Source organism: Scomber scombrus, chromosome 18 (assembly GCF_963691925.1).
Source record: "Scomber scombrus chromosome 18, fScoSco1.1, whole genome shotgun sequence".
NCBI classification, from domain to species: domain Eukaryota; kingdom Metazoa; phylum Chordata; class Actinopteri; order Scombriformes; family Scombridae; genus Scomber; species Scomber scombrus.
The window spans coordinates 24,974,090-24,997,397 of record NC_084987.1 but is presented as its reverse complement, the minus strand read 5'-3'; the positions used below and the strand labels follow the sequence as shown (position 1 = coordinate 24,997,397).

The 23,308-nt window shown below is 41.5% G+C and overlaps 1 protein-coding gene across 3 annotated transcripts; it reads left to right on the top strand.

Moving 5' to 3' along the window:
- Positions 1–572: 572 nt before the first annotated feature.
- On the top strand, positions 573–22,997 carry carm1 (coactivator-associated arginine methyltransferase 1). Of its 3 annotated transcripts, none has more exons than XM_062439092.1 (16): positions 573–749; positions 6,936–7,058; positions 8,308–8,414; positions 11,103–11,207; positions 12,080–12,190; positions 12,345–12,522; positions 12,653–12,743; positions 14,874–14,955; positions 15,144–15,229; positions 15,327–15,416; positions 15,517–15,654; positions 16,698–16,787; positions 16,900–17,009; positions 18,611–18,796; positions 19,518–19,586; positions 19,697–22,997. In XM_062439092.1, the coding sequence occupies exons 1-16, from the start codon at positions 608–610 to the stop codon at positions 19,834–19,836; spliced, it is 1,848 nt and encodes a 615-aa protein (XP_062295076.1). In that variant the 5' UTR covers positions 573–607; the 3' UTR covers positions 19,837–22,997. The 3 variants fall into 3 exon arrangements, with proteins under 3 accessions (XP_062295076.1, XP_062295077.1, XP_062295075.1); XM_062439093.1 differs by having other exon boundaries at positions 6,933–7,058; positions 18,611–18,688; XM_062439091.1 differs by having other exon boundaries at positions 6,933–7,058.
- The last annotated feature ends 311 nt before the right edge of the window (positions 22,998–23,308 follow it).

Here is a 23,308-nt window from a genome sequence, read left to right as displayed (position 1 = left end):
AGAACTGTCTTGTGTCCAGCAGGAAAACTTGATAATGGATTTTGGATTTTTTTTTCTTAAGGGGGAAAGAAGTATTTGATGTATTTGATTTGTGATCTTAAAACATGACTGGAGGGGGTGTTTAACACTTCTGCTGTATTGTGTTGCCCTAAGCTGTTTTGTTTCATTTTTGATTGACTGTGACATTGCTTCATCAACAATGGCTATTAGTTCGTAGATAGAGGACAGGAAAGAAGATAGATTCATAAAAAGAGAAAAACAGAGGAATTTGAATGAGATTGAATACAGTTGTGTGAGATGGGGTTCACTCTGAAAGTTAATCAACCTCTCTATAATAAGTCTTATGGTAAATTAACTGAAACTGGTCCCAGATGTGAAGAAATAAGTGTCATTTCCCTTTAAAGTAGTAAGGTTCCCCATTCGTAAAACTTAGATAATTCTCTGTCCCAGCTCTTTTGTTTATCCACTGCCCGCTGTGTGCCGCGTAGGTGGCGCTGTTGGAGCGGCTCCTCGTGTTGGTGCCCAGCTTCGCCTCCAGCAGAGAGCAGTGCGCGGTCGGTTGGATGTGAGCGCCACCGACCGACCTGTCTCTACTTCCAGATCGAAGATGGCGGTCTCGGTGTTCCCCGGCGTGCGGCTCCTGTCCATCGGAGACGCGAACGGAGACATACAGCGACACTCAGAACAGCAGCCGCTGCGGTTAGAAGTAAAAACCTCACAAGATGCTGCCCTTATCAATCTCTCCAATGGTGAGTTGACCTTTTCCCCGCAGCGGGATCTTCGGATGTTCGGCCTGCCTTAACTGCCAATGCTAATGCTAATGCAGCTAATCCGACAGTACGGAACGTTAGCTACCAAGAAGCTAGCCCGTCTTGAGACCACGTCGCATCCCCCTGTTCATCACGAGGGAGACCTTAAAAGTCAAAAAATGACCGTCGGACGATGCTTGAGGCTGGTTAACTTTCTCGTTTTAGCTTCCACATAAGTTCACTTGTCTGAAAATGTTTCACCACACAAACAACGTCTGTTAGTTAGTGAGTCCAATAAGCAGGGGAGCTAAGTAACGTGTAGTTTAATGCTAGTTAAACAATGCAACTAGCCTGCTTCAGCAGCAGCAGCTGCCCACCTGGTCACATTGCACCTATTTTTTGCTCTTCCAGTTACATTTATTTAGGCTCCTGAGCATGTCCGGTGACTTAGTAAACTAACATACCCCATTTTATCCCCAAGAGTAATGTTATTTGATTGTGTAGCGGGAGAATTAGCCCCTCCGGGTTGTTTTGGAGCAGCAGCAGAGGGCATCACTCCCCGACCCGCCACTCTGCGCTGCGGTCCAGCAGGCTGCTGCAGCACTATATTTCACCAGTACACCTTTCCTTTATAAGAGCGGTAAACATTTCAACTTTTGATGCTTTTACTTTTTTTGGGGGGGATATCTGTTTTGGCGCTTTGGGTGGTGTAGCGAGAACCGGGCCCTCATTACTTATGCATTCATCTTTGTTCTCATTGGGACAATACCCGGGTGCACCGCCGCCTCCTTTTTTCTCTTGCGTGCACCAGCTTTTCTTATTCAATGGGATGTCCCGCTGAAAAGAAACAGCTGCTCTGCGGGCCACCTCTACTGTGATGCACAAGTTAAGAGAAAAGCATGGCACTGAGAGAATCGTCACACATGTCTCTATAGGGGTACACAAAAAGATCAAATTGGATTTATCCCCGTGGAAAAGTAGGTCCATTGAAAAGTGAAAGTCTCAATACTGAAGACGAGTATACAAATAAAGTGTTAATATCTACTAAAAGTTCCATATTTGTACTATAATGTAATTTCTCAGCAACAAATTGAAAGACTTGAAACCATCCAAGTGTGTATGTTTAGGAATTTGGTGTAAAAAGTGTTGCCTAGTATGCCACTAAAAATATATATTCATGAAAATGATCAGGCTTTTAGGACTGATTTTTTCCGTCTTGTTAGAGTTAGAGAGCATGTGGATTGTTAACTTGTGGAAATGAACAGTATTTAAATCTGCAGTTATTCAGGTTGGTGTTTTTTCAACCTCAGCTGTAACGGTCTTTACTCAGAAGCCATCTGGTGTATCAGCTTATTATTTGCATTGAGAGTAGAGGTCACTTGTGTTCATGCAGTGTCCTGAACTTCTGTGCTCTGCTCTATCGTTCATATGTTGCAAAAGGGGCAAAAATCTGACCACCATTGACCATTTTTGTCAGGCAGAGGGTTTCTCAAGCTCAAGCTGTAGCTCACTCATGTCTGGCTGGCTGATTTAAAACAGATAATGAATCAAGTCAGATTTTCAAGGGGGAGGAAGAGAGTCTAAATTTTGACTGAACATTATGTTAATCAGTTCAGGTAATTTTGTTTAGTTTAAGCAACCTGGTTGGTTATATGCTCTGTTAAGGCTTTCCTCTGCACTGTGAAAGTTAACAATATGATATTTCTACAACATGAAATCTCTTCATAAGACTTAATTATTTAGTGTGTTTCTGTCATTTTGTGTTCTGACCGATCCTACCAAGGGCTTCCATGCGTGTGCTGAGACTCAAAGACTCACTCATGCCCCTTCTCCATTTCACACATTTTCATGTTGAGATCTGCGTTTCTCTCATTAAATAACCAGTCTAAAGCCATTTATTTGGACTGAAGTTAAGCTGTCAGCAGCATGCTGCCATGTAGTCATGTTGCTGTGTCCCGTCTTGTCTTGTCATGTACATGTGTATCCATGATGTAGAGCACAAAAACCAATCATCACATCTGTCTCTCCCTTTGACGGCTGAGCTGAGCTGTGACTGTGGCAGTGTGGTTGAGACAGCAGGAAAATGAAAGCAGTGGGAAATAAGAAAAGTGGATCCAGTTCAAAGAAGACAGCTTCACTGACACATTTACTAAAGGTTCAACATATCATCGGTCCAGAAGGCTCATTTCTCGTTGAATTGCAGAAGTAAAAGGGAGGAAGAGAGATGTCAGCATTTTCCACATAGTCAGATTAATTGTCATACTTATTACCACTCAGCCTGCAAAGATAGTTGTATAATGTCTTCTGTGGCTCTAGAGAAGCTTTATTTAGTTTGACAGGGGACATTGCCGGGCAGTGAAAGGGTGGATGTAACACTTTGAGGATCTCCTAAACCTGATAGACAGGCCCTCTGTGGAGCAGTGGGAGTTGGGCGACTTGGGGAAAGCCTCACTCATATCCCTGGCAGAGGTCTCTGAGGTACCCAAAAAGCTCTTCACTGGCAAGACTCGAGGTGTTGATGAGATTCACCCTGAGATGCTAAAGAGTCCGGACATCGTTGGGCTGTCATGGGTGGCACATGTCACGTGGCGATCAGGGACTGTGCATGTGGACTGGTAGACCTCGGTGGTGGTTCCTATTTCCCAAAAAAGGAGACCGGAGGGTGTGCACTACAACACTCAGCCTCCTGGGGAGAGCTTATGCCAAGGTGCTGGAGAGGAAGCTCCGGCCAATTGTCGAACCTCGGATTCAAGAGGAACAATACAGATTTCGTCCTGTGTGTGGAGCAGTGGACCAGCTCTTCACCCTTGCAAGGATACTTGAAAGGTCATTGGAGTTAGCACATCCAGTCGGCATGTGCCTTGTGGACTTGGAGAAGGCTTACGAATGTGTCCCTTGGGGCACTTTGTGAACGGTGCTATCGGGTTTGTTGGTTGCGTGTCATTTGGTCCTTACATAACCTCAGTGAGAGCCCTGTTTGCTTTCTCGGCAGAAAGTCAGACTTGTCCTCAGTGGGTGCTGACCTGTGCCAGGGTTGTCCCTTATTATATTATACTAATTCAGTTTGTGATTTTCATCGAGTTCAAGGAGCAGCCAGAAAGAGGGTGTCCGGTTTGGGGACCTCCTCTGCTTTTCGCAGAAGATGTGGTTCTGTTGGCTTCAACACACCATGACCTCCAGCAGGGACCAGGGTGGCTTTCATTGGAATGTGAAGCGCCAGGATGAGTCTTCATCTCCAAATCTGAGCGCTCTGCTAGAAAAAGGTGAAATTCTCACTATGAGTTGGCAGTGATTTGTTGTATTGTTAGGGTTGTTCGCAAGTGAGGGTAAGATGGATCGTGACATTGACCGGTGGATCAGTGCAGCATGAGCAGCACTGCCAGCGTTGTACCGACCTGTTGTGATGAGGAAAGAGTTGAGGTGGTTTGGGCACCTGTTTAGCATGCCTCCTTCTGGACATGTTCCAGGCATGTCCAACTGATGGGAGACCCTGGGGCAGACCCAAAACATGCTAGAGGGACTATATAGCTGTTCTGGTCTAGGAACACCTCAGGATCCTCCAGGAGTAACTGGATGGTGGTGCCAGGGTGAAGGATCCTTACTTAGTTTGAAGCCACCGTAAGATTATTTTATTAGGACGTTATTAGAATGCACAGTTCTAACTGAAAGTCTGTGTTACAAACTGGAGGGGTAGAGTTTTTAAAATGTGGGCATTTCCAGGCAGGGAGCCATTAACAAATACATATTGATGGTTGCATTATGGGAAATGTAGTATCCAACATTTTTGCAGATTGGCACAAGGGATGGGGTTTGATATTGTGTCAAATTCAAACCCAGTATCGAACCCTCTGATCAGATTTCTTATTGAATGTCATTAGGTTTACCTTTCAACGTTTGCAAGTAACAGAAGGCTAAAATCACTGTGCCTTTGTTGGCTGAATAGGCAGAAACACAGCAGTTTTTAATGTTCACAACCTGAAAATTGGATGCTTAAATTGACGTTAGTTAACTTAGATCATGTCTCTAGACTGGAATAAGCCCTGATCCCTGTTGAATTACAAAAACAGTCCATTGGTGTCATACAGTGGTGCTACAGAGTGATCTGTCTTTTCACGCACAATTTTGGTCTGAATAGAGACACCAGCTGCAGAGCACATTAACCACAGAATAGACTCACTTTTCCCTTAGCTTAACAGTAATTGACTACTGATCTAATCTGACAGTCGGATAAAAATAGCTGAAAAAACAAACACACCCTGCAACCTATATGTTTTCAATTTGGTCTTGCTAATACATTTTTTTAAAAGTGAGGAGAGATAAAATGTTAGCGTCAGGGTTTAATGACCCAGGTATTATTGACCCGGGAACTAGATCCAAAATGGAAACCCATACTTAGTTGACAGACATAAGGACTAAATATCAGTATATCACCCAGCCTCGGTTGCTTTTATTTAGTCCATTCTTTTTAAAATCTACCTTTTGTGAGTTCCCTAACTTTATGGGAATGCAATGATAAATTGTTGGTGTATCACTTCATTGTATCGTGTGGGACTTACTGAGGTATACACTGAATTATCTTAATTTAAACACTTTTACAACACCTCTACCACCTCTAATTTCTTAAAAGAACTGCTTTGTTAATACATTATATTTGATTATCTTGCTTTATGGACACAATCAAATTGCTACTGCATATTTGATGAGGACAAATATGTCCATTGGAAACATCACAATAGAAATCACCTGCCTGTGTTGGTGGATCATGGTTGTCGAGGTCATTGACGGGAGCTGTAACTCACCAGTGCCATCATTCAGTGGATCTGTTTTCTCACATTGTTGCCAAGTGTCTTAAGCGGTTGAGAAGAGAACCGAGGAGCACGGTTGGCGTTCTTCCCAGAAGATGCATCTCGCTAAATCTGAACCGCTCCCCTTAATCCTTTAGTAGATGCTGGATTAACTCAGGCTGCTTTGTGAGTCCACAGCGGGCCTGCTGCACGACCACAATGTTTTTCCTACCTAGAGGAGTATTTGCATAGAGCCTATTACAGTTATTCTGTGAGGTGTGTTACATATGAATTTTCCAAGCTGCCACTCAAGCATAATGAACATATTACTTTGTTCAAATGTAAAGCTTAGAATCTAAAAAGAAGATCACTACAGTAACACGTTTGTGCCGTTTGCCTTCCTGCTGCTGCTGTCAGCACAGATTCATCATTCATTACTGCACCATGTGAAAACCAGCCTCCATAATGCTTCCACTGTAGTTTATTTAGACTTGATGTACACCTACACCATTCTGCTGCAGGAAACACCCACCAAAGATACATTTATACGCCACTGGCAGTAGTCCCCAGTAAATGCTCCATTCCCTCCTGTTTGAGTAACATTTGCTAAAAACTACAGTGAACAGCTGTATGACTTAATTCGTCATTACGAACCAACGGGTTTGAGGTTAAGTGTAGTGAAGTCCAAAAGTATTGAGTCAGTCTAACACATTGTTGGTTTTGGGGCATCTTATGGGATTTGTTAACAATTAAAGAAAAATGTTTCCTGTATTTTTTTTTAACCCTGAGGTTCATTCAGGCTTGTAACAGGACATTTTGGCATCATGCACAGACATAGAAACCTATGCAAATGGGAACTGAAACAGAAAGAGACTGATAGCATCAGCAGGTGTGGAATAATCTCACCTAGACTTTTACTGGACATTTACATTCCTGTTAATGCTCAATTTTCAAAGCTCTTTAAAAAAACCCACATTTCAGTGTGTGTGTGTGTGTGTGTGTGTAGCTGTAGGAGATGATAAAGAGGCTGAGGCTGCATTGTATTCAGCTCTCCCACACAGGAGCAGGTTGTGTCGAATCTCAAACTGAAATGTCAGGATAAACGCGTGAATAGCAGGAAGAGAAGTGTTCTGCTGCCAAGAAAAAAATGCTGGCAACTGAAAAAACATCAAGACAGTCTTTTAAAACTGCCGTTTCCTTCAAACTTTTCAGTGCTCTGTAATACCGATGTGGTCAAATGTCACCAGATCCAGAGGATCATCATTGAATTTATCCACCAAAGCGATAGTTTGAGCATCATGCAAACTAGCACACACTGTTGTTTTTTTTGGTTGTTTTTTTATTTTGGAAAATGACGTCTCATGCCACCCTAACATGCATCCCTTCCCTTTCTTTCGAGGAGAGGAGGCGAGTGTATTCAAGTGTTCGGTTTCCAGGGAGACGGAGTGCAGCCGCGTGGGGAAGCAGTCATTCATCATCACACTGGGCTGTAACAGCGTCCTGCTGCAGTTCTCCTCACCTGCAGGTACACACTAAAACACACCCAAGTACACTTTGTAGGACCGAGCTCACACACCTCAATGTAAGGACGCTGCTTTATGTCATTTTCGGAGTAACCTAACGTGCACTGGAAAAATAAAAGATAGATATTCTTTATTATAAATTTGCAAAGGGAAATTCATTTTGCTCAGGTCAGTACCATACACCCAAAGAATAAATAAATCCATGAAATAAATAAAACAGCAAAGTGCAAAAACCTATTCTAAAGTGACAGACAGACAGTTTGCCAAAGTGAGCTTGTCGCAGCACTGCCACTGTCAATTAGCAGGCTAGATAGTTAATTATCTGCTCATCCGCAGCACTTTAAACAGCCTGTAAACATACCTGCTGTGGTTCCTTCTCTTCATTATCACTGCTAACAACACACTGTCTATGACAAGCAGCTACAGCACAAGTTTGTTTGCTTTGTGTCTAGTTCATGGATGTATTATTAGAGCTGATAGGGCACCGATTCCCCCCCCCCCCACTGGTCACTCACGATATGTCAGCATTTGCCCCATAGACCACCATTATTAAAGAAGCGTCTATAAAACTGTTTACAGGACACCTCGAATAGCAAACGCGGCCAATTATGGCTCTTTCTATTATGAATTGTTTATCCATGGAGGTTTTATATTTGTAAAACTTTCCTCAAGCCGAGAAAGGTGATTTTTACAATGTAAAGTTTGTGGGCCGAGTGAGGGGAAACACTACTGCACATATTCAGTGGGCTGCACAACATTGACGTAAACTGGAAGTTAGAAACTTTTTTGGCTTATGCGCCAGCTGAGCAATTCTTATAGTTGAACAGTTTAGAATAGTATATAGTATAGTATAGAATGTCCTGTATCCAGCTCTTATAATGCATCCATTGTTTAGTTCCTGTCAATCTAACATGCACTGACACACTCCATTGGCTACAGCAAAAAGGATTTCTGATATTTCCCCTAAAGCTAGCTACTTAATTATGCTAATGTAAGCTTGAAAGGAAAACTGTTTGGTTGCCACATCTGATACAATCATAGTCCATTGGAGGACTACATGTGAAAAACAACACACTGTTCAAAAGTCAGCATTTTAACTTCCGTCATTGATTTAGAACCAAACCAGTGAAAAACATCTGTGTACTCTAAAGCTTCAGGACAGCACTGTGTGTACATTATTCTATCTCTGGTGTAGTGGATCCACTACAAAGTATGACCTGTGGTTGTTGTTGTTTGTGTGTTTACATTCAGACTTTCAGTCCTTTTATAACCTCCTGAAGAACTGCCGTGGGCATCTTGGCGAGCGGTCAGTCTTTAGTGACAGAACAGAGGAGTCCTCTGCTGTACAGTACTTCCAGGTGAGAGAAATATATACACACGCAAAAGCACACACGCACACGCCTACTTCCCTGGGTCTGAGAGTAAACACAGTAGAGTTCAGATTCTCACAAACATCAGAATGTTTTATTTATTCCTTAATACTTACCACCATACCGACCATCTGATTATTGATAGTTCCACAACTTTCATTTATTAGGAATATTCAGTCAGAAAAAGCCTGTAACTCTGTTGTTTGAGTTATTTTTATGATCCACTTCTTTGGAGCTTCAAAAATGTTCATTTAAGAGTAAATATTATGATTCTCATTGGCTCTGTCCTGGTTTCTCTTTTAGTTTTTGCATATCAGTGTACATGTGGTGACCCTCTGTCTACATAGACACAATTATTTGCATATAGCCAATCAGATAATTACATTTTGAATCCACATTTGCATAAAGCAGAAACATCACTGCGCTGTCATTAGTTGTCGGTCATATTGGTGTCAGACAGCATCACACTAAGCTTTTAAGCCAGTGCCTCCCCTTTTTTTTGTTAACACAAACAGCAGGGGGCACATCCCACTTTACTTGATTGCATCCAGGGGTGAAACAAACATGCTTGTGATGCGTTCACTGTCATCATACAAAGTGTGTGAGGATGCTGGGCTGCATGGGGATTACAACAAAAAATATAAGGGCCTTGAGACGGGACTGAGGACCTCAGTGTTTCCATGGAGATAAATAGAAATTCCTGACCCTGCAACTCATTTCAAGGTGTTTTCGTGAATGGTTTCTAACAGTTTACATATGAGCTAATTCACTATCAACACATGTGGTCAGAATGCACAGTGAGATTCTCCCTTTTTTCTGCTAATGTTCATATTAAATCCTCAACTGGGGACACACAAAACTGACTTTAACCATCTAGTTTAACAGATTATAACTAACAAATCCTCGTTATTAAGTCTATAGACCAATCACTGTGTGTGTACATTCACCACACTCACTACATCACTTCATTTATCTAACAAATGTGAACAAATTAAATGCTTTTTAAAAGTAAACATTTTACAAAGCCTATTATTAATTCAATTATTGATTCATACTTTTTGTGTTGACTTTTCATACATTGTGATGTAGCACAAAAACCCCACACACACATCCTGCCTGACCCACACACAAACGGTAAATGACGGTTATAGATAATGACTCAATAAAAACAGGAAGTGAGGAAAATGAGGAAATAAGATAAAAGATAAAAGAATAATCATATATAATAAATAACAAAGTCACTATAAGATAACGTGAGTAAAAGCAGGAGTGTAAGGTAGCGTGTTAAAAGGAAAATAAAAATGATAAGAAAATAAAATGATAAGAGTAGATGTGATGAAGTAAAACCAGATATTAAAAGTAATATTAAAGTAGTATGTTATTTTTAAATTGTTATGTAATAGCCTATTGCTGCGGGATTGTGGGTAATTTTCTGATCAAAGTCTGAAGTCTGCACCCCAGACGGACTCTCAGGTAGTCTGTCCCCCTGGTGGATTTGATGAGTTGTGCGTGTGGACAGAGCTGTGTGGTGAAGTCCGGACGCGTTTCCTTCTCCTGTGTATTTTCCTTCATCTTCCAGCTAAAGACATGAGGAGACAGGAAATGAGGAAACAGGGTTTTTTTCTTGGGAGGAAAGGGACCTCAGTCTCTGATGATGAGGACACAGCTGGATCAGCTTTAGGAGCTCTGTAGTGATTTTTTTTTTAAAGCGGGAAACTTCAGTATATTTTAATCTGAACCACATGTGTTCAGTTTTTTGTGTCCAAGTGACTGAAGGGGGGCAACCATTTAGGCTGTAATGTAATCCTACAGACTCAGACTATTATTATAAGTGTCTGACACAGTATGGAAAAAATCATATAGAAGGATAAAGGGTTTTTTCTTTACCTTTCACTTGATCCAGTGTTTATCCAAGTCTGGTTTAAGGAGAAGTCTCGTTCTGAAGTGAGCGACTTGTTGCAGGAAGACAACAGTTGAGACATGAGTGAGGGTTGTAGAGAGTTTATTGTGTTGGAGATCAGAAAATAAAAGATTTAATAATAGTCATTGCTTGATATTCAGCTGATTATTTAGCCGTCATCCTGCAACAACATCGTTTTTACAACATTGTGGATGAAAATAATTGATAAGCTCAAAGACGTGCGATTCCCATGGACCCTGATTTGATTTTTAATTTCTTATTGATACATATTATTTATTGTAAATCTGGAAATCACTTTACAACGTCTTTACTAATTACTGAAAATTATAATGCTTGTAGAATATGAACTTAAAAGGGACGTATTATGCTAATTTTTAGCTCTATATTTTTATTCTTGGACTCCATTAGAGTAGCTTTACACGATTCACAGTTTAAAAAAACTCCTTACTTATCTTATACTGGCAGTTTAAGCTCCTGACTCTCTCAATGAGCCCACTCTGTTACCGCTAATGCAAACCCAACATTTCCCTCTTCATTACTAAATAACTGGAGATGTTTATTGTGAAGAATTTACAGGAAATGAAATATGAAACCCTACTATTCTTTAAGGCTTAGACTACAAGACATGGAGATATTTGGTGCTCTTAGTTCAGCGGATCAGTTAGACATGACTTATTTGACTTTGCCTGCTGTGTGATGGTAAAACACGCAAAAATATAAAAAACTACCCTGGTTTTCCTTGTGTGTGTGTGCAGTTTTATGGCTACCTCTCCCAGCAACAGAACATGATGCAGGACTACGTTAGGACAGGAACCTACCAACGGGCGATCCTCCAGAACCACACCGACTTCAAGGACAAGGTATGTGGCATCTGCACTCCATGCTGCACTCTGTCTGACCTCACGTTAGTGGTACAAACAGGTTTCATTTATGAAGGCGTAGCCGACAGCGCATCAAAACAACACCATGACATCTTGACGCACGTTCGATCAAATTTTATCACATTTTCTACTCAAGAGCGACATGTGGGCTCCTCTCTGCCCCTCACTGCTGCCTCTGTTCTTTAATGTCTGATGTGTTACTGTGATGTGATCAGTGGAGTTTCACCTTCAGCCCTCCTCAGGAAGAAAACGTGTTGAGAAAGAGGCTCACAGCTTAGAAGTGACAAAAACAGTGAAATGTTGCTAAAGACCACAAGACAAAGAATCCAAAGCTAGAGCTTTTATTTTTCAATGAATGTTTTAGTTATTTATTTAATGAAAAATTGAGTCTGTAAAACATCAGATAATGGTTAAAAAATCCTTGTGTAATTTAGCAGAAACCAAAGATAATATGTTTTTCAGTATAAAACTCAGATATTTAATGTACAATGATACAAAAGCACATTTAAGAACCTCTTTAATGTTTGAGTTTCTAGGCCTATACTGTGAACTGTGAAACTCCAATCATGATATGAGATATATGAAAAGATAAAAGCCTTTTTATTTACTATTTTATCTTTCAGACAGAACAAAATGTGATGAGAAGCAGCTAAAATTGGTTACTAATTATCAAAAGATTTATTTTCTGGTGTATTTTTGCTATTGATTGATTGAAAGAGTTTCAATGTCAGCAGATGGAAATGCTTTGACATTTCTTATCCAAAGTTTATGGAAGGTTTTCTCAGCGTTCGGATGGAAACTGTAGGTGTAACAGTTGCCGACGGTGACGGCGTGCTTCCCGTTCTCTGCAGGTGGTGCTGGATGTCGGTTGCGGCTCGGGGATCCTCTCTTTCTTCGCAGCCCAAGCTGGAGCCAGGAAGGTCTATGCAGTGGAGGCCAGCACCATGGCACAGCACGCCGAGGTCCGCACACACACACACACACACACACACACACACACACACACACACACACACACACACACACACACACACACACACACACACACACACACACACACGCTTACTGCTAATATCAGCAACTTGCCTTCGATTAATACCTTTCTCCGCCTTGCAGGTGCTGGTGAACAGTAACCGTTTAGGGGAGCGCGTGGTGGTCATCCCGGGGAAGGTGGAGGAGGTGACGCTGCCCGAGCAGGTCGACATCATCATCTCAGAGCCCATGGGCTACATGCTGTTCAACGAGCGCATGCTGGAGAGCTACCTGCACGCCAAGAAGTTCCTCAAACCCAACGGTGAGAAGGTTTTAGGGCCTAGAGAAAGCAGCAGGAACGCCTGCCACCTGTCAAATGTCATTCTTTGTTATTGCTGGCAGTGTGTTACTGTTGCTGAGTGGTCTAATCTATGTGTGTGTGTGTGTTACAGGTAAAATGTTCCCTACCATCGGTGACGTCCACCTGGCTCCCTTCACAGACGAGCAGCTCTACATGGAGCAGTTCACCAAGGCCAACTTCTGGTGAGGAGGATGAGGGGGGGAGGAGATGAACGTTGGGGATGGGACTATGAAACTATGAAATATGTCACATAGTTTCCAACAGTAGCATCATTATATGTGACACCTCTGCACTGCAGGAAGTGAACCTGATACAGCCTGATCACTATACTGTTTCATAGCTGTAACTAAGTCATATTAAGAGCAGTTGTGGGACACAGTGGAAGACATGCTGCTGATATTTCTATTGATTTTTTTTTTTTCAATTTGCTCCACCACACAAATTATGGTCCTTTATTTTTCTATAATCTTGTTTCATGTTTGGATTTTTCTTCATTACATTGTAGTGTCCTCTCTACTTTATTCTGCTCCTCTCCTCTCTTCTCTACTTTATTCTGCTCCTCTCTTCTCTTCTCTACTTTATTCTGCTCCTCTCTTCTCTTCTCTTCTCTACTTTATTCTGCTCCTCTCTTCTCTTCTCTTCTCTACTTTATTCTGCTCCTCTCCTCTCTTCTCTACTTTATTCTGCTCCTCTCTTCTCTACTTTATTCTGCTCCTCTCCTCTCTTCTCTACTTTATTCTGCTCCTCTCCTCTCTTCTCTACTTTATTCTGCTCCTCTCTTCTCTTCTCTACTTTATTCTGCTCCTCTCTTCTCTACTTTATTCTGCTCCTCTCTTCTCTTCTTTATTCTGCTCCTCTCTTCTCTTCTTTACATTATTCTGCTCCTCTCTTCTCTACTTTATTCTGCTCCTCTCTTTTCTTCTCTACTTTATTCTGTTCCTCTCTTCTTTATTCTGCTCCTCTCTTCTCTAAACACTGTCAGCTCCTCTCTTTTTAAATGAGTGGTAGTGTTGGTGGATACGGGTGCAGCAGTAACACAGTGCTTACTTGAGATGTGACGATGCATTCACTTGATCAATCACAATTGACAGCACAGCATCAACCTCTGCAGTAGACCAATGTTAGGTGTACTTAGTATCACTTCCTGAGCTGAGCCTCAGTTACAGAGTGAATAGGAGATGAAACACAAGAAAACGGGCCCATAGATCAACTGTCATTGTAATGCAGAGAGTTTTATTAGTCAGTATTTAAAGTCTACTGCTGCACTTCTTCTTAACACCATCCTCACACACTTGAAGCTAATCTGAGGCGACACTGAGCTTACTGAGCAGGGACACACTCTGATTATGAAACCACTGGTGATACCACATGTGCCATGAGTTTTTTTATTAAAGTTAGAAAAGCAGGAGGTAGTTCCAGCTGATGAATCGAAGCAAATCTTGCCCAAACAGTTTTACATAGAGAATCTAGTAAAGTACATGTACAGAAGGTGGATGTATTAACAGAAGCACTTAGAATAGCCCTTTCTTTATATCCTGCTGAGTAGAGCTCCCAGTGCTCCTTGTTTGATGGAACTGTCAGGAGGTGTTTATTCAGCCTCGTGGAGAGTTCCTAATTCAGAGGCATCAACTGCTGTATTTACACATTAGTGGCACTGAAGAACTCAAACATACAGAGTTCTGAATGCGTCACCTCATGTTGACACAGCAAATAAGTTCTTCTGTTATACTGGTTTAGTTCGTATAGCAGTCTTTAGTTGACGTGACAAACAGAAGAGAAGTCAGTTAGAGCTGGTTTGAATCAATTATAAATATCACTACAGTCATTTTCATTAGCAACTGCCACAGCACACTGTTACATTTCAGTTCTGCCTCTTTTAACAATTAGTGCCCAAAAGAAGTCTGAACATGTATATAAAACATGAAGAGGTGTGTCAAATCAATGTGTAAAATTAGTCCCCAAAAGAAGTCTGAACATGTATTAAAAACATGAATAGGTGTGTCAAATCTAACAGAAGACACCGACACTGCAGTTAAAATCATTACCAGTCAACTGTCCTAAGCTTTTAACAACTGACCTGGTGTCCAGTGTTTTTTATATTTATCCTTTTGCAATTTAACAATGTTGTAATACACAGGATGGCTCAGTAGTAGTTAGAGTACAACAATAATTAACATGTTTATCGTTTTTAGAAGTACGGGGGATTCAAGAGGAACTTTTTCATTAATAAGTTGTAGAGTTCTAAGTCATGGGAGGATTTTCCTGATGGAGGAGGATGTTGAATCTGACTTTCTTATTTTTTGGTCCCTCAGGTACCAGCCCTCCTTCCACGGTGTAGACCTCTCTGCCCTGCGGGGGGCAGCAGTGGACGAGTATTTCCGCCAGCCAATCGTGGTACGTACCTAACATACAGACTCCTATTTAACTCCTGTGTTAATTAAATGTCTTGAGTTTTACTTCAGAACAGTGGTCTAGATTGGGACACTGTGACATCTCTGGTTGATGCACATGTTGGATTTGAGACATGTGAGACAGGTTTTCTTCTTTAGTCTTGTATGATGAGCTCAGATCTCCCTCCACAGGACACATTTGATATCCGTATCCTGATGGCCAAGTCGGTCAAGTACACAGTCAACTTCCTGGAGGCCAAAGAAGATGATCTCTACAGGTATGTGTATACAGTTGCTTGCGTTTGTCGGAGTGAGTATATTGAATTTATATTCATTAATAACGTTCTTTTGCTGCCTTTTTCTTTTGGCTTCCAGGATAGAGATTCCCTTTAAGTTCCACATGATGCACTCAGGCCTGGTGCACGGCCTGGCTTTCTGGTTTGATGTGGCGTTTATGGGATCAATGTAAGTCACACGCCCACTGACTGACATGTAGGATACAAACATGCATGCCAGATACTTGTGCCTTTTTTTAACGAGTGCCTCTTGTGATCCCTCCCTACAGGATAACAGTATGGCTGTCCACAGCACCCACAGAGCCCCTCACCCACTGGTACCAGGTGCGCTGTCTGCTGCAGTCTCCCCTCTTCACCAAGGCTGGGGATACACTGTCCGGCACTGCAGTGCTGATAGCCAACAAGAGGTATGTTGCTGAGTGTAGTTCTGTGTAAGGTGATCCACTTTGTACTTATTTCACATTAAAGGTCCTCGCTAAGTAAAAAAAATTGGCCCTGAAGTGAAAGGGTAAAGAGAATTATCTGTACAATAAGAAAAATAACCAAACTGGAGAAAGTCATGAAAAAGTGTTATTTACACAAGACTTGAAAATCAGTTACGCCACCACCCAGCTTAACCAAGATATAAATAAAACCCAGTGTTTTAAATTGGAGGCTCCTCGTCATTCTATTTTGGTTTCATTCCAACAATCCAAATGTTTGCAGTGTTATTTTCTCATTTGTAATTGGATGTAGACACTTCCATTATCGCTTCATTCTGTGGAGCTGTTTCTTGGATGGGTGCATTAACTTTCCCTGAGTTTTTGCTCGTTGCCTGGCAACCTCACAATGATGATAAGACTGCAGGAATTCACAGGAAAAAGTCGGGCACTTAACGCCCTGTAAAAACCATAATGTTATTTTTACACTTTACACTATTAAAGAAACTAGATATAATGTGTTAGTTTTACAGGTGCTGGCTAGTTGTTTCCTCTTGTTTCTAGTCTTTATGCTAAGCTAACTGGCTGTTGGCTGTCGATTCGTATTTAGAGTGCAGACATGAAGAATTGCAAAATTTGACATTATTAGAGCAGAAGAAAGACTTGAAAGACCCGATAGATTAGAATAATGAAAGAATTTTGACTAGTCCAAACCGTTTTGGAGATAATTGCAAAAACATACACTTGATTATTACAGCATCATCTTGAGGTCAATGAGTGTCGTTATTTGTGCCTGAGCAGTGGGTGGAATTTGCAACCCGCCTGCCAATTTTTGTGACTTTTGGTCTTATGGTTTTGCTGCATGAACACTTTTAACAGAGAAAAATACAGAAGACGAATGAGAAGAAAAACTCTGCTTCAATGCTTGGACCTCTAATAATAACAATAATACAAAAGTAAAACAAATAGTGATAATGCTAATCATTCTATCAATATGTCAGATAATGAGAATATGATCTCCTTGCCAACAGACAGAGCTACGACATCAGTATTGTTGCCCAGGTGGACCAGACAGGATCAAAGTCCAGCAATCTCCTGGACTTGAAGAACCCCTTTTTCAGGTGAGTTGGTCTCTTCCCCGCAGAGCTGCGTCTGGAACGTACCATTAAAGATAAAGAGGTGGAGAGCGCTGTCTGTCTCTCTAATGTCAAACATGCATGTATGCATTTGCAGGTACACAGGCACCACCCCCAACCCTCCTCCTGGCTCACACTACACCTCCCCATCGGAGAACATGTGGAACACGGGAGCCTACAGCATGAGTCAGGGGATGGGTGTATCAGGTGAACACACACATAACACCGGTAGATGAAACATCTCTAAAGCAGTTTTTTTTTTTCCAGATGAGTGCTACTCTAAATACAGTTTCCTTCTGTTAGGGATTATCTGTAGTGTCACCGAAATGTAAGAACATTTGGTTCAACATGGTTTTTTTTAACCAAATTTAGTCCACTGCTGGAGAGTTAAAGATACACATAGTATAACCTTAACTGAAGATGGGTGGTGAGCCAGGCCAGATGTGTGGAGCTGTGGAAAAGGGCTGTAGATGAATCCGGCAGCAAGAGTTGATCCGAACACACGTACAGAGACAGTGAAAGCAGATGTTTAAGATTAACCTGTGTGAATGTGGAAGTTATTCAGTCTAAAAACACTAGTGTGAAAAAGGTTATGACACAGACTGTAGGGAAGAAATCACATAAATATAGAGCTATTGTCCAGAAGTAACTAATTGTGGGGAGTAACTAATTAAACCCAGTATCAATAAATAGTAATTATACTAATAAAGTTATATAGTTATATAACACTTATATATCCCACATTCATAACATAAAATAATTGTAAGAAAGTCGTACAATGAAAGTGAGTATTCAAGGGCGACTTAATATACATTTCTGATTTCGTAAGTCTAAGATTTTCCAGTTTCCAGATGTTTCAGTAGGATTTAAAAGTATAAGTAAAAATGATTACAGGAGAAGGGCCCCCGACTAGCTGCTACCCCACTTACCAACTCTCCATAGAGTCCATTCAAACAGTTGTGTTGGACCATAGGACTGCATAGCAGCTGCTGGTCCCACTTTCTCTCTGCTCCTTACTGTCAAATCATGCCGCTGCTCCATATTCTGCTGGATCAAAGAAAGAGAGGTGCTGGTGTAGAATATACATGTTTATATGTATATGTATGATACACACCTAGGACCTCACTTATAACCATTACATACACACCAAACAGGGTTTAAAAGATGCTCGAGCTCTCATGGACATGCCAGACCTTTCAATTTACTTCATATCAAACTATTTTTATGTATCCACTTTGTCAGCCTCTGGCATCAACACAATCCCAACTCCAGAGGAGAGGTGTTGTATGATGCCCACACTCTGGCGATGTCAGCTTAGCTCACCACAGCACTGCTGAAATCCCAATAATGAAGCCAGGATGCAACAGACTTCAAAGAGGGACTGTCTTACCATTTCCAGATAATCACCCTGAATATCCTCGTTCACTTTCTTATCAGCCACATTATTAAGTGCTTGTTGTAAAAATCAAAACAGCATAAGATATCCTCATACAGTTGAACCTCTTACAAATGGACAGATCATTACATGGTTGAACGACGGATTTGAATAAAAGGTGACAGCTCTAGATTTTGAATCCATGTACTGTTCACCTGCCATCACAGTTACAACAGCCTTTATTTTTCTTGCCCACCCATTTCCCACCCTACTCCCTCCTTGTCATTAACACTGCTGCTGATTGGGGGACAGCTGCAGACCAGCATGTTGCTACCTTATTTGCTTGTGGTGTCACCAGGCCCCACGCCAAGAAGAGCCGAATATGAGCAGATTCATGATGTCTTTTTCTTTGTTTCTTGTCTCTCTCCTCCAGGGATGCCTGCAGCTTATGACCTCAGCACAGTCATCGGCAGCGGCACGTCAGTCTCTCACAACAACCTCATCCCCCTGGGTACGAATCACACTCCACCTGGCTCTTCAACAACTTGTGGAACTTGGTCTAGTGGGGAACAAATAGGAGAACAACAGAGGAAATCTGCAGTGCAGCATGAAGTACCAGGCATGCATGAGAACAATTGATTTCTATTGTTTCTAATGAGCACTACAGCACTGCATGATAGGGTGTGAATCACAGATGAACTCATATGATACTAGGACGATATTCTTCACATGATAACTATATCACAACAAGACAATTCTGCGATACACAATGTATCACAATATCTAACTGATTCACACAATATATAACAAATAATCTACAATATATCACAATATATCTAACTGGTACACATGATATATCGCAAACAAATGAGATAACTGTAACCTGTAACTAAAAAAGACAAAAATGTGTTTATTAATTGTACATTAGTTTCATAGAAAAGAAATGAGTCCTCTGATGTCTGTAGCCTCAGTTTGTGCCTCTTCCAGAGCTAGTTTATTTTAAGTCAAGTTCATTTAAAAACAACAACACCAAAGTGCTGTACAAATTACAGTGAAAGGCACAGCAGTTGAGAAGCCACACACATTTTTAGTCCCCAGTATGAGTCTTCATTTCCCATAATACAATTTGGCAATGTAATTCGGAACCATGTGGACCTGTGAAGACCTCTAGAATGAGAACCCTTCATTCTACAGGTCTTCACAGGTCCACATGGTTCCTAATTACATGGCATTTGTGTTTTGTAGCTACATGATTCTGAACAGAGATATGAGCCTAAACAATTATCTATTGTAGTGATACACATGTGCTTGACTGTGCTCTCCTCTCTGATTGGTCACAGTGAACACAGGGATTGTGAACCACACCCACTCCAGGATGGGCTCCATTATGAGCACAGGAATTGTCCAGGGTATGTCACTTTCTAAAAGCACCACAGTACAGAAATATACACACATTAACAGAAATTCAGCATGTAAGAATCTTCAGGGATGTTGAACATCGCTCTGTTCTTTCTTCCAGGAGCCACTACGGGCCAATCAGGCCCCAGCAGCAGCGGTACTTACTATCCCGTCACCAACCAGTTCACCATGGGGGGTGCGGCCATCTCCATGGCCTCACCTATGGTCATCCCCAGCAACACCATGCATTACGGCAGTTAAGATGAAGACCTCGCAAAGACCTCTTTGATTCTCCCCACCCCTGCATGACAAGACATCCTCCCCCAAGCCCTCCCAGTGGAGTCCCCCGCCCCCTCAACCCTGACTCGACCCACCAACCGCAGCCAAAACCAGTATACCAAAACCAGTGCTGTCCCGGCACTTCCTCTTCCTCCCCTCGTTCGTCACCCTCAATTTACTGTGTTCAGTCCATCACTATATGAACGGTTGAACGCTCTCGTATCCGTCCAGACTCTTGTCTTGCTAACAGCAGAATCCACCACCTCCTCGTCCTGTACCCACCTCCCTTCTTGGATTCATCTGGACTGTTAACACGTTCACAGCTGAGATGCACAGCAGTCGTTCGTCCCCCTTTCTGGGTTCCTGTCCTCTTCCCTCACTTGCCCCTTTCTTTCTCCGTTATTCAATTTTTTTTATTTTTTTTTTCTCCAATGTGTCATGAACCGCATTTCTTTCCTTCCTACCTTGAGAACTTGTTGCCAGATACCAGCATCAATCTGTTCCCGCAGTTCTCCTACCAGACCTTCACTGAAGCTTCTCATTGTGCAGCAGGACACTATTATCATTATCATCAACATTCATCTCTGGGCTGCCATCTTGGCTTTTCATATCGGATTCAACCTTAAAGAGACTGACTCATGCCAGACAAAAGTTCCTTTGAAAAAAAAAAAAAAAACCCACACACACTATTTCCTTCTTAACCTCTAAGTCAGTGTTCTCATGGAGTTAGTTTCAGTTTTTATGCAAAGGCAGATATATCAGTCAACTGAAACCATCTTCATAGCTAGGTTTCCTTTAAGAGCAAACCATATAATTTTTTTTTGTGATTTGGATAAATTGCCCCTTCTAAGTTCTGCTTATGACGCAGCGTGTGGTTATCCGTGTTGTGTTTCTATTCTCTATACCTACTTAACAGCAGTAGTCTTGATGCATTCCAGCAATGTTTTCACTTAAACATCAAGTTTTGGGAGAATGGCACGTTGGTTACCTTCCATGCTGAGTGATGAGATAAAGCAGTACCATTAATCTTCCTGTTTGCTGTTGGCGGCGGGTTTCGATCCTCTTTGCTTATACCTCTGTAAACACTACATTGACTGGAATCCGACTCCAAGCTAGCATGTTGGCATACGGTAGATTAATTGCTAGTTAGCGCTAACCTGTAATATTAAATAACAGCTGTGATATTCTGTATCTGCTGCATGAATTGATTTTTCAAGCTGTAAATGCAACATAGGCATATTATCACCCAAGTTGTTGTGGTGAACACGTTAGCAAACAACTATTTACATGTTAGCACACACAGTGTAAAATAAGCATTTATTTGACTTCATATTTCTAACTACCAGACAAATATTAGGCAACATTCAGTCTTATCAGAGCTGTTTCTGAAACAGTTGCTGCTGGAAATAAAGTTGACTGAACTAAAACAGTGAATTTGTTGGCCGGAAACAAACCAATTAGCCGAAAGATGCTATGAAGCTATGTAAAGCTGAGTGGAACTGTAGTCAGGAAATAGCTATCTTCTCTTCTGTGCGTTTGTTGCTATGAATGACCCTTTTCACTTTACACACAGTCGTTTGAGTCATTCTCAATGTAAAAAAATACATCTTATTGCAGCTTTAAATATGCTTGCACCCAGTTCTGTGATGTGGCTAACGTTAGCTTAGCACAACGTCTGGAAGCAGGGAAAAACTGCTCTACTTTTTCTTAAAAGACAAATGTTTGTCTGATATTCACTCTTATCAGAGCTGTGTCTAAAACAGCTGCTGTTGGAAATAAAGTTGTCTGAACCATAACAGTGAATTTGTCGGCTAGAAACGAAAACGATTAGCTGAAAGATGCTACGAAGCTACGTAAAGCTGCGTGTAACTGCAGTCAGGAAATAGTTATCTCTCTTCTGTGCGTTTGTCGCTATGAATGACCCTTTTCACTTTACACACAGTCATTTGAGCCATTGTCAATATAAAAATACAGCTTATTGCAACGTTAGCTTAGTTCAAACTCTGGAAGCAGGGAAGTACTGCTCCACTTTCTCTATTAAAAAAAGTGAACACCTCCGAAATGCTCCTAAGCTCCGGTTTTGGGTGAAGTTTACATCATGTTAATATTTAGAAATAAGCAGTTTTAGAGCAGTTTTAAGTCAAGACAATTTCCTTGACTCATCTATAGCTGGGTGCAGTGTCTGCATGCAGCATCTCAAAAAAATCCTGTCCTCATAGTGGGGTTGCCAGGTTTGAGCACCGTCCAAAGTGAACAAAAAGCCGGGTGACACTTGATATTTGCACGAGTTAAACAAAAATTGAATAAAAGGAGCTGCTGGAAGGTGTATTTTGTCTGTTTTTTGACGTAGCTAGGTTAGCTAGTGAGTTTATAGCTGCTGCAGGTTGTCATTCTTATTTTTTGAGGCAGGCCTCAACTGCAACTTGTTTGTACAACGTGTCGTCTGATCACATCTAAAGGGAAATGTATATAAACCTGTTCTGAATGGCCACACCTGAGCATAAAGCCTGCCATCATCGTAGCCTCTTCTGGTTTCCAAGAACTTTTTTTTTTTAAATGTCTGTCGCTCGAAAGAGAAATTTAAAGCCTCGGCACGAGCTGCAAAGTGCTTGTTAGATTTTATGTCTGGAAGTTTAAAAAAAATTGTTTGATGTAGCTGCTGTTTGATATTCTAACAAGCGCTTTGTTTGGAGCATAGTGAGGCCTTTAGGGAAATCCAAGAGACACCTGATTATTATGGGATTTTTGGATGATTTTGGTGTGTTTGTTACCCAACATGGAAGGTGACCATTAGGACTGTCTGCCAAAAAGTTTTCTTTTTCTAGTTAGAATATTTTAGTTCTTTCATGCATGTAAACCTGCTGCTGCCTGGTCTCTTCACCCATTACCCACCTTTTTTTTTTATCTGAGAGGACACTGCAGCAGCTGGTCAGCCAGTCATTCGTGAAGCCAGACTGCTCCAGCACAGTCAAGAGGAGGAAGATTTTTCGGAGAACGAACCAGTAAGGACCAATAACCCAGGCGGCAAGAGGAAAGCTGTGCTGGATTGGCAGCGTCCTAGTTTACATCCTCGCTTTCCTCCCTTGCTTCTCCTCCCAACCTCCTTTTTGAGACTATGAGACTGTCACACAAAAAAAACAAAAGACTTGTAAAGGTCGAGGCGTGGGACAGAGGGCCAGTCCATCCCTCCTCGCCGTTCACTATGTATGACCTCCAACATATCATGCCCCCTCCCAACACACCTGACACCCTCATCCCTCTTTATCAGTCAAGGAGAGAAAGACTGACACATGTATGCATTGCTTCCAGTGTCACAATTATTGGACTTGGTTCATTTGGAATTTATGGGTTAGCAAGTTTTAAGAGAGCTGCGATAAAAATGTCTTTGTAGGATTAACCTTTTATTTGTCTTTATTTTGTTTTTTTTCTTTCACAAAAAACTACAAACAATTAA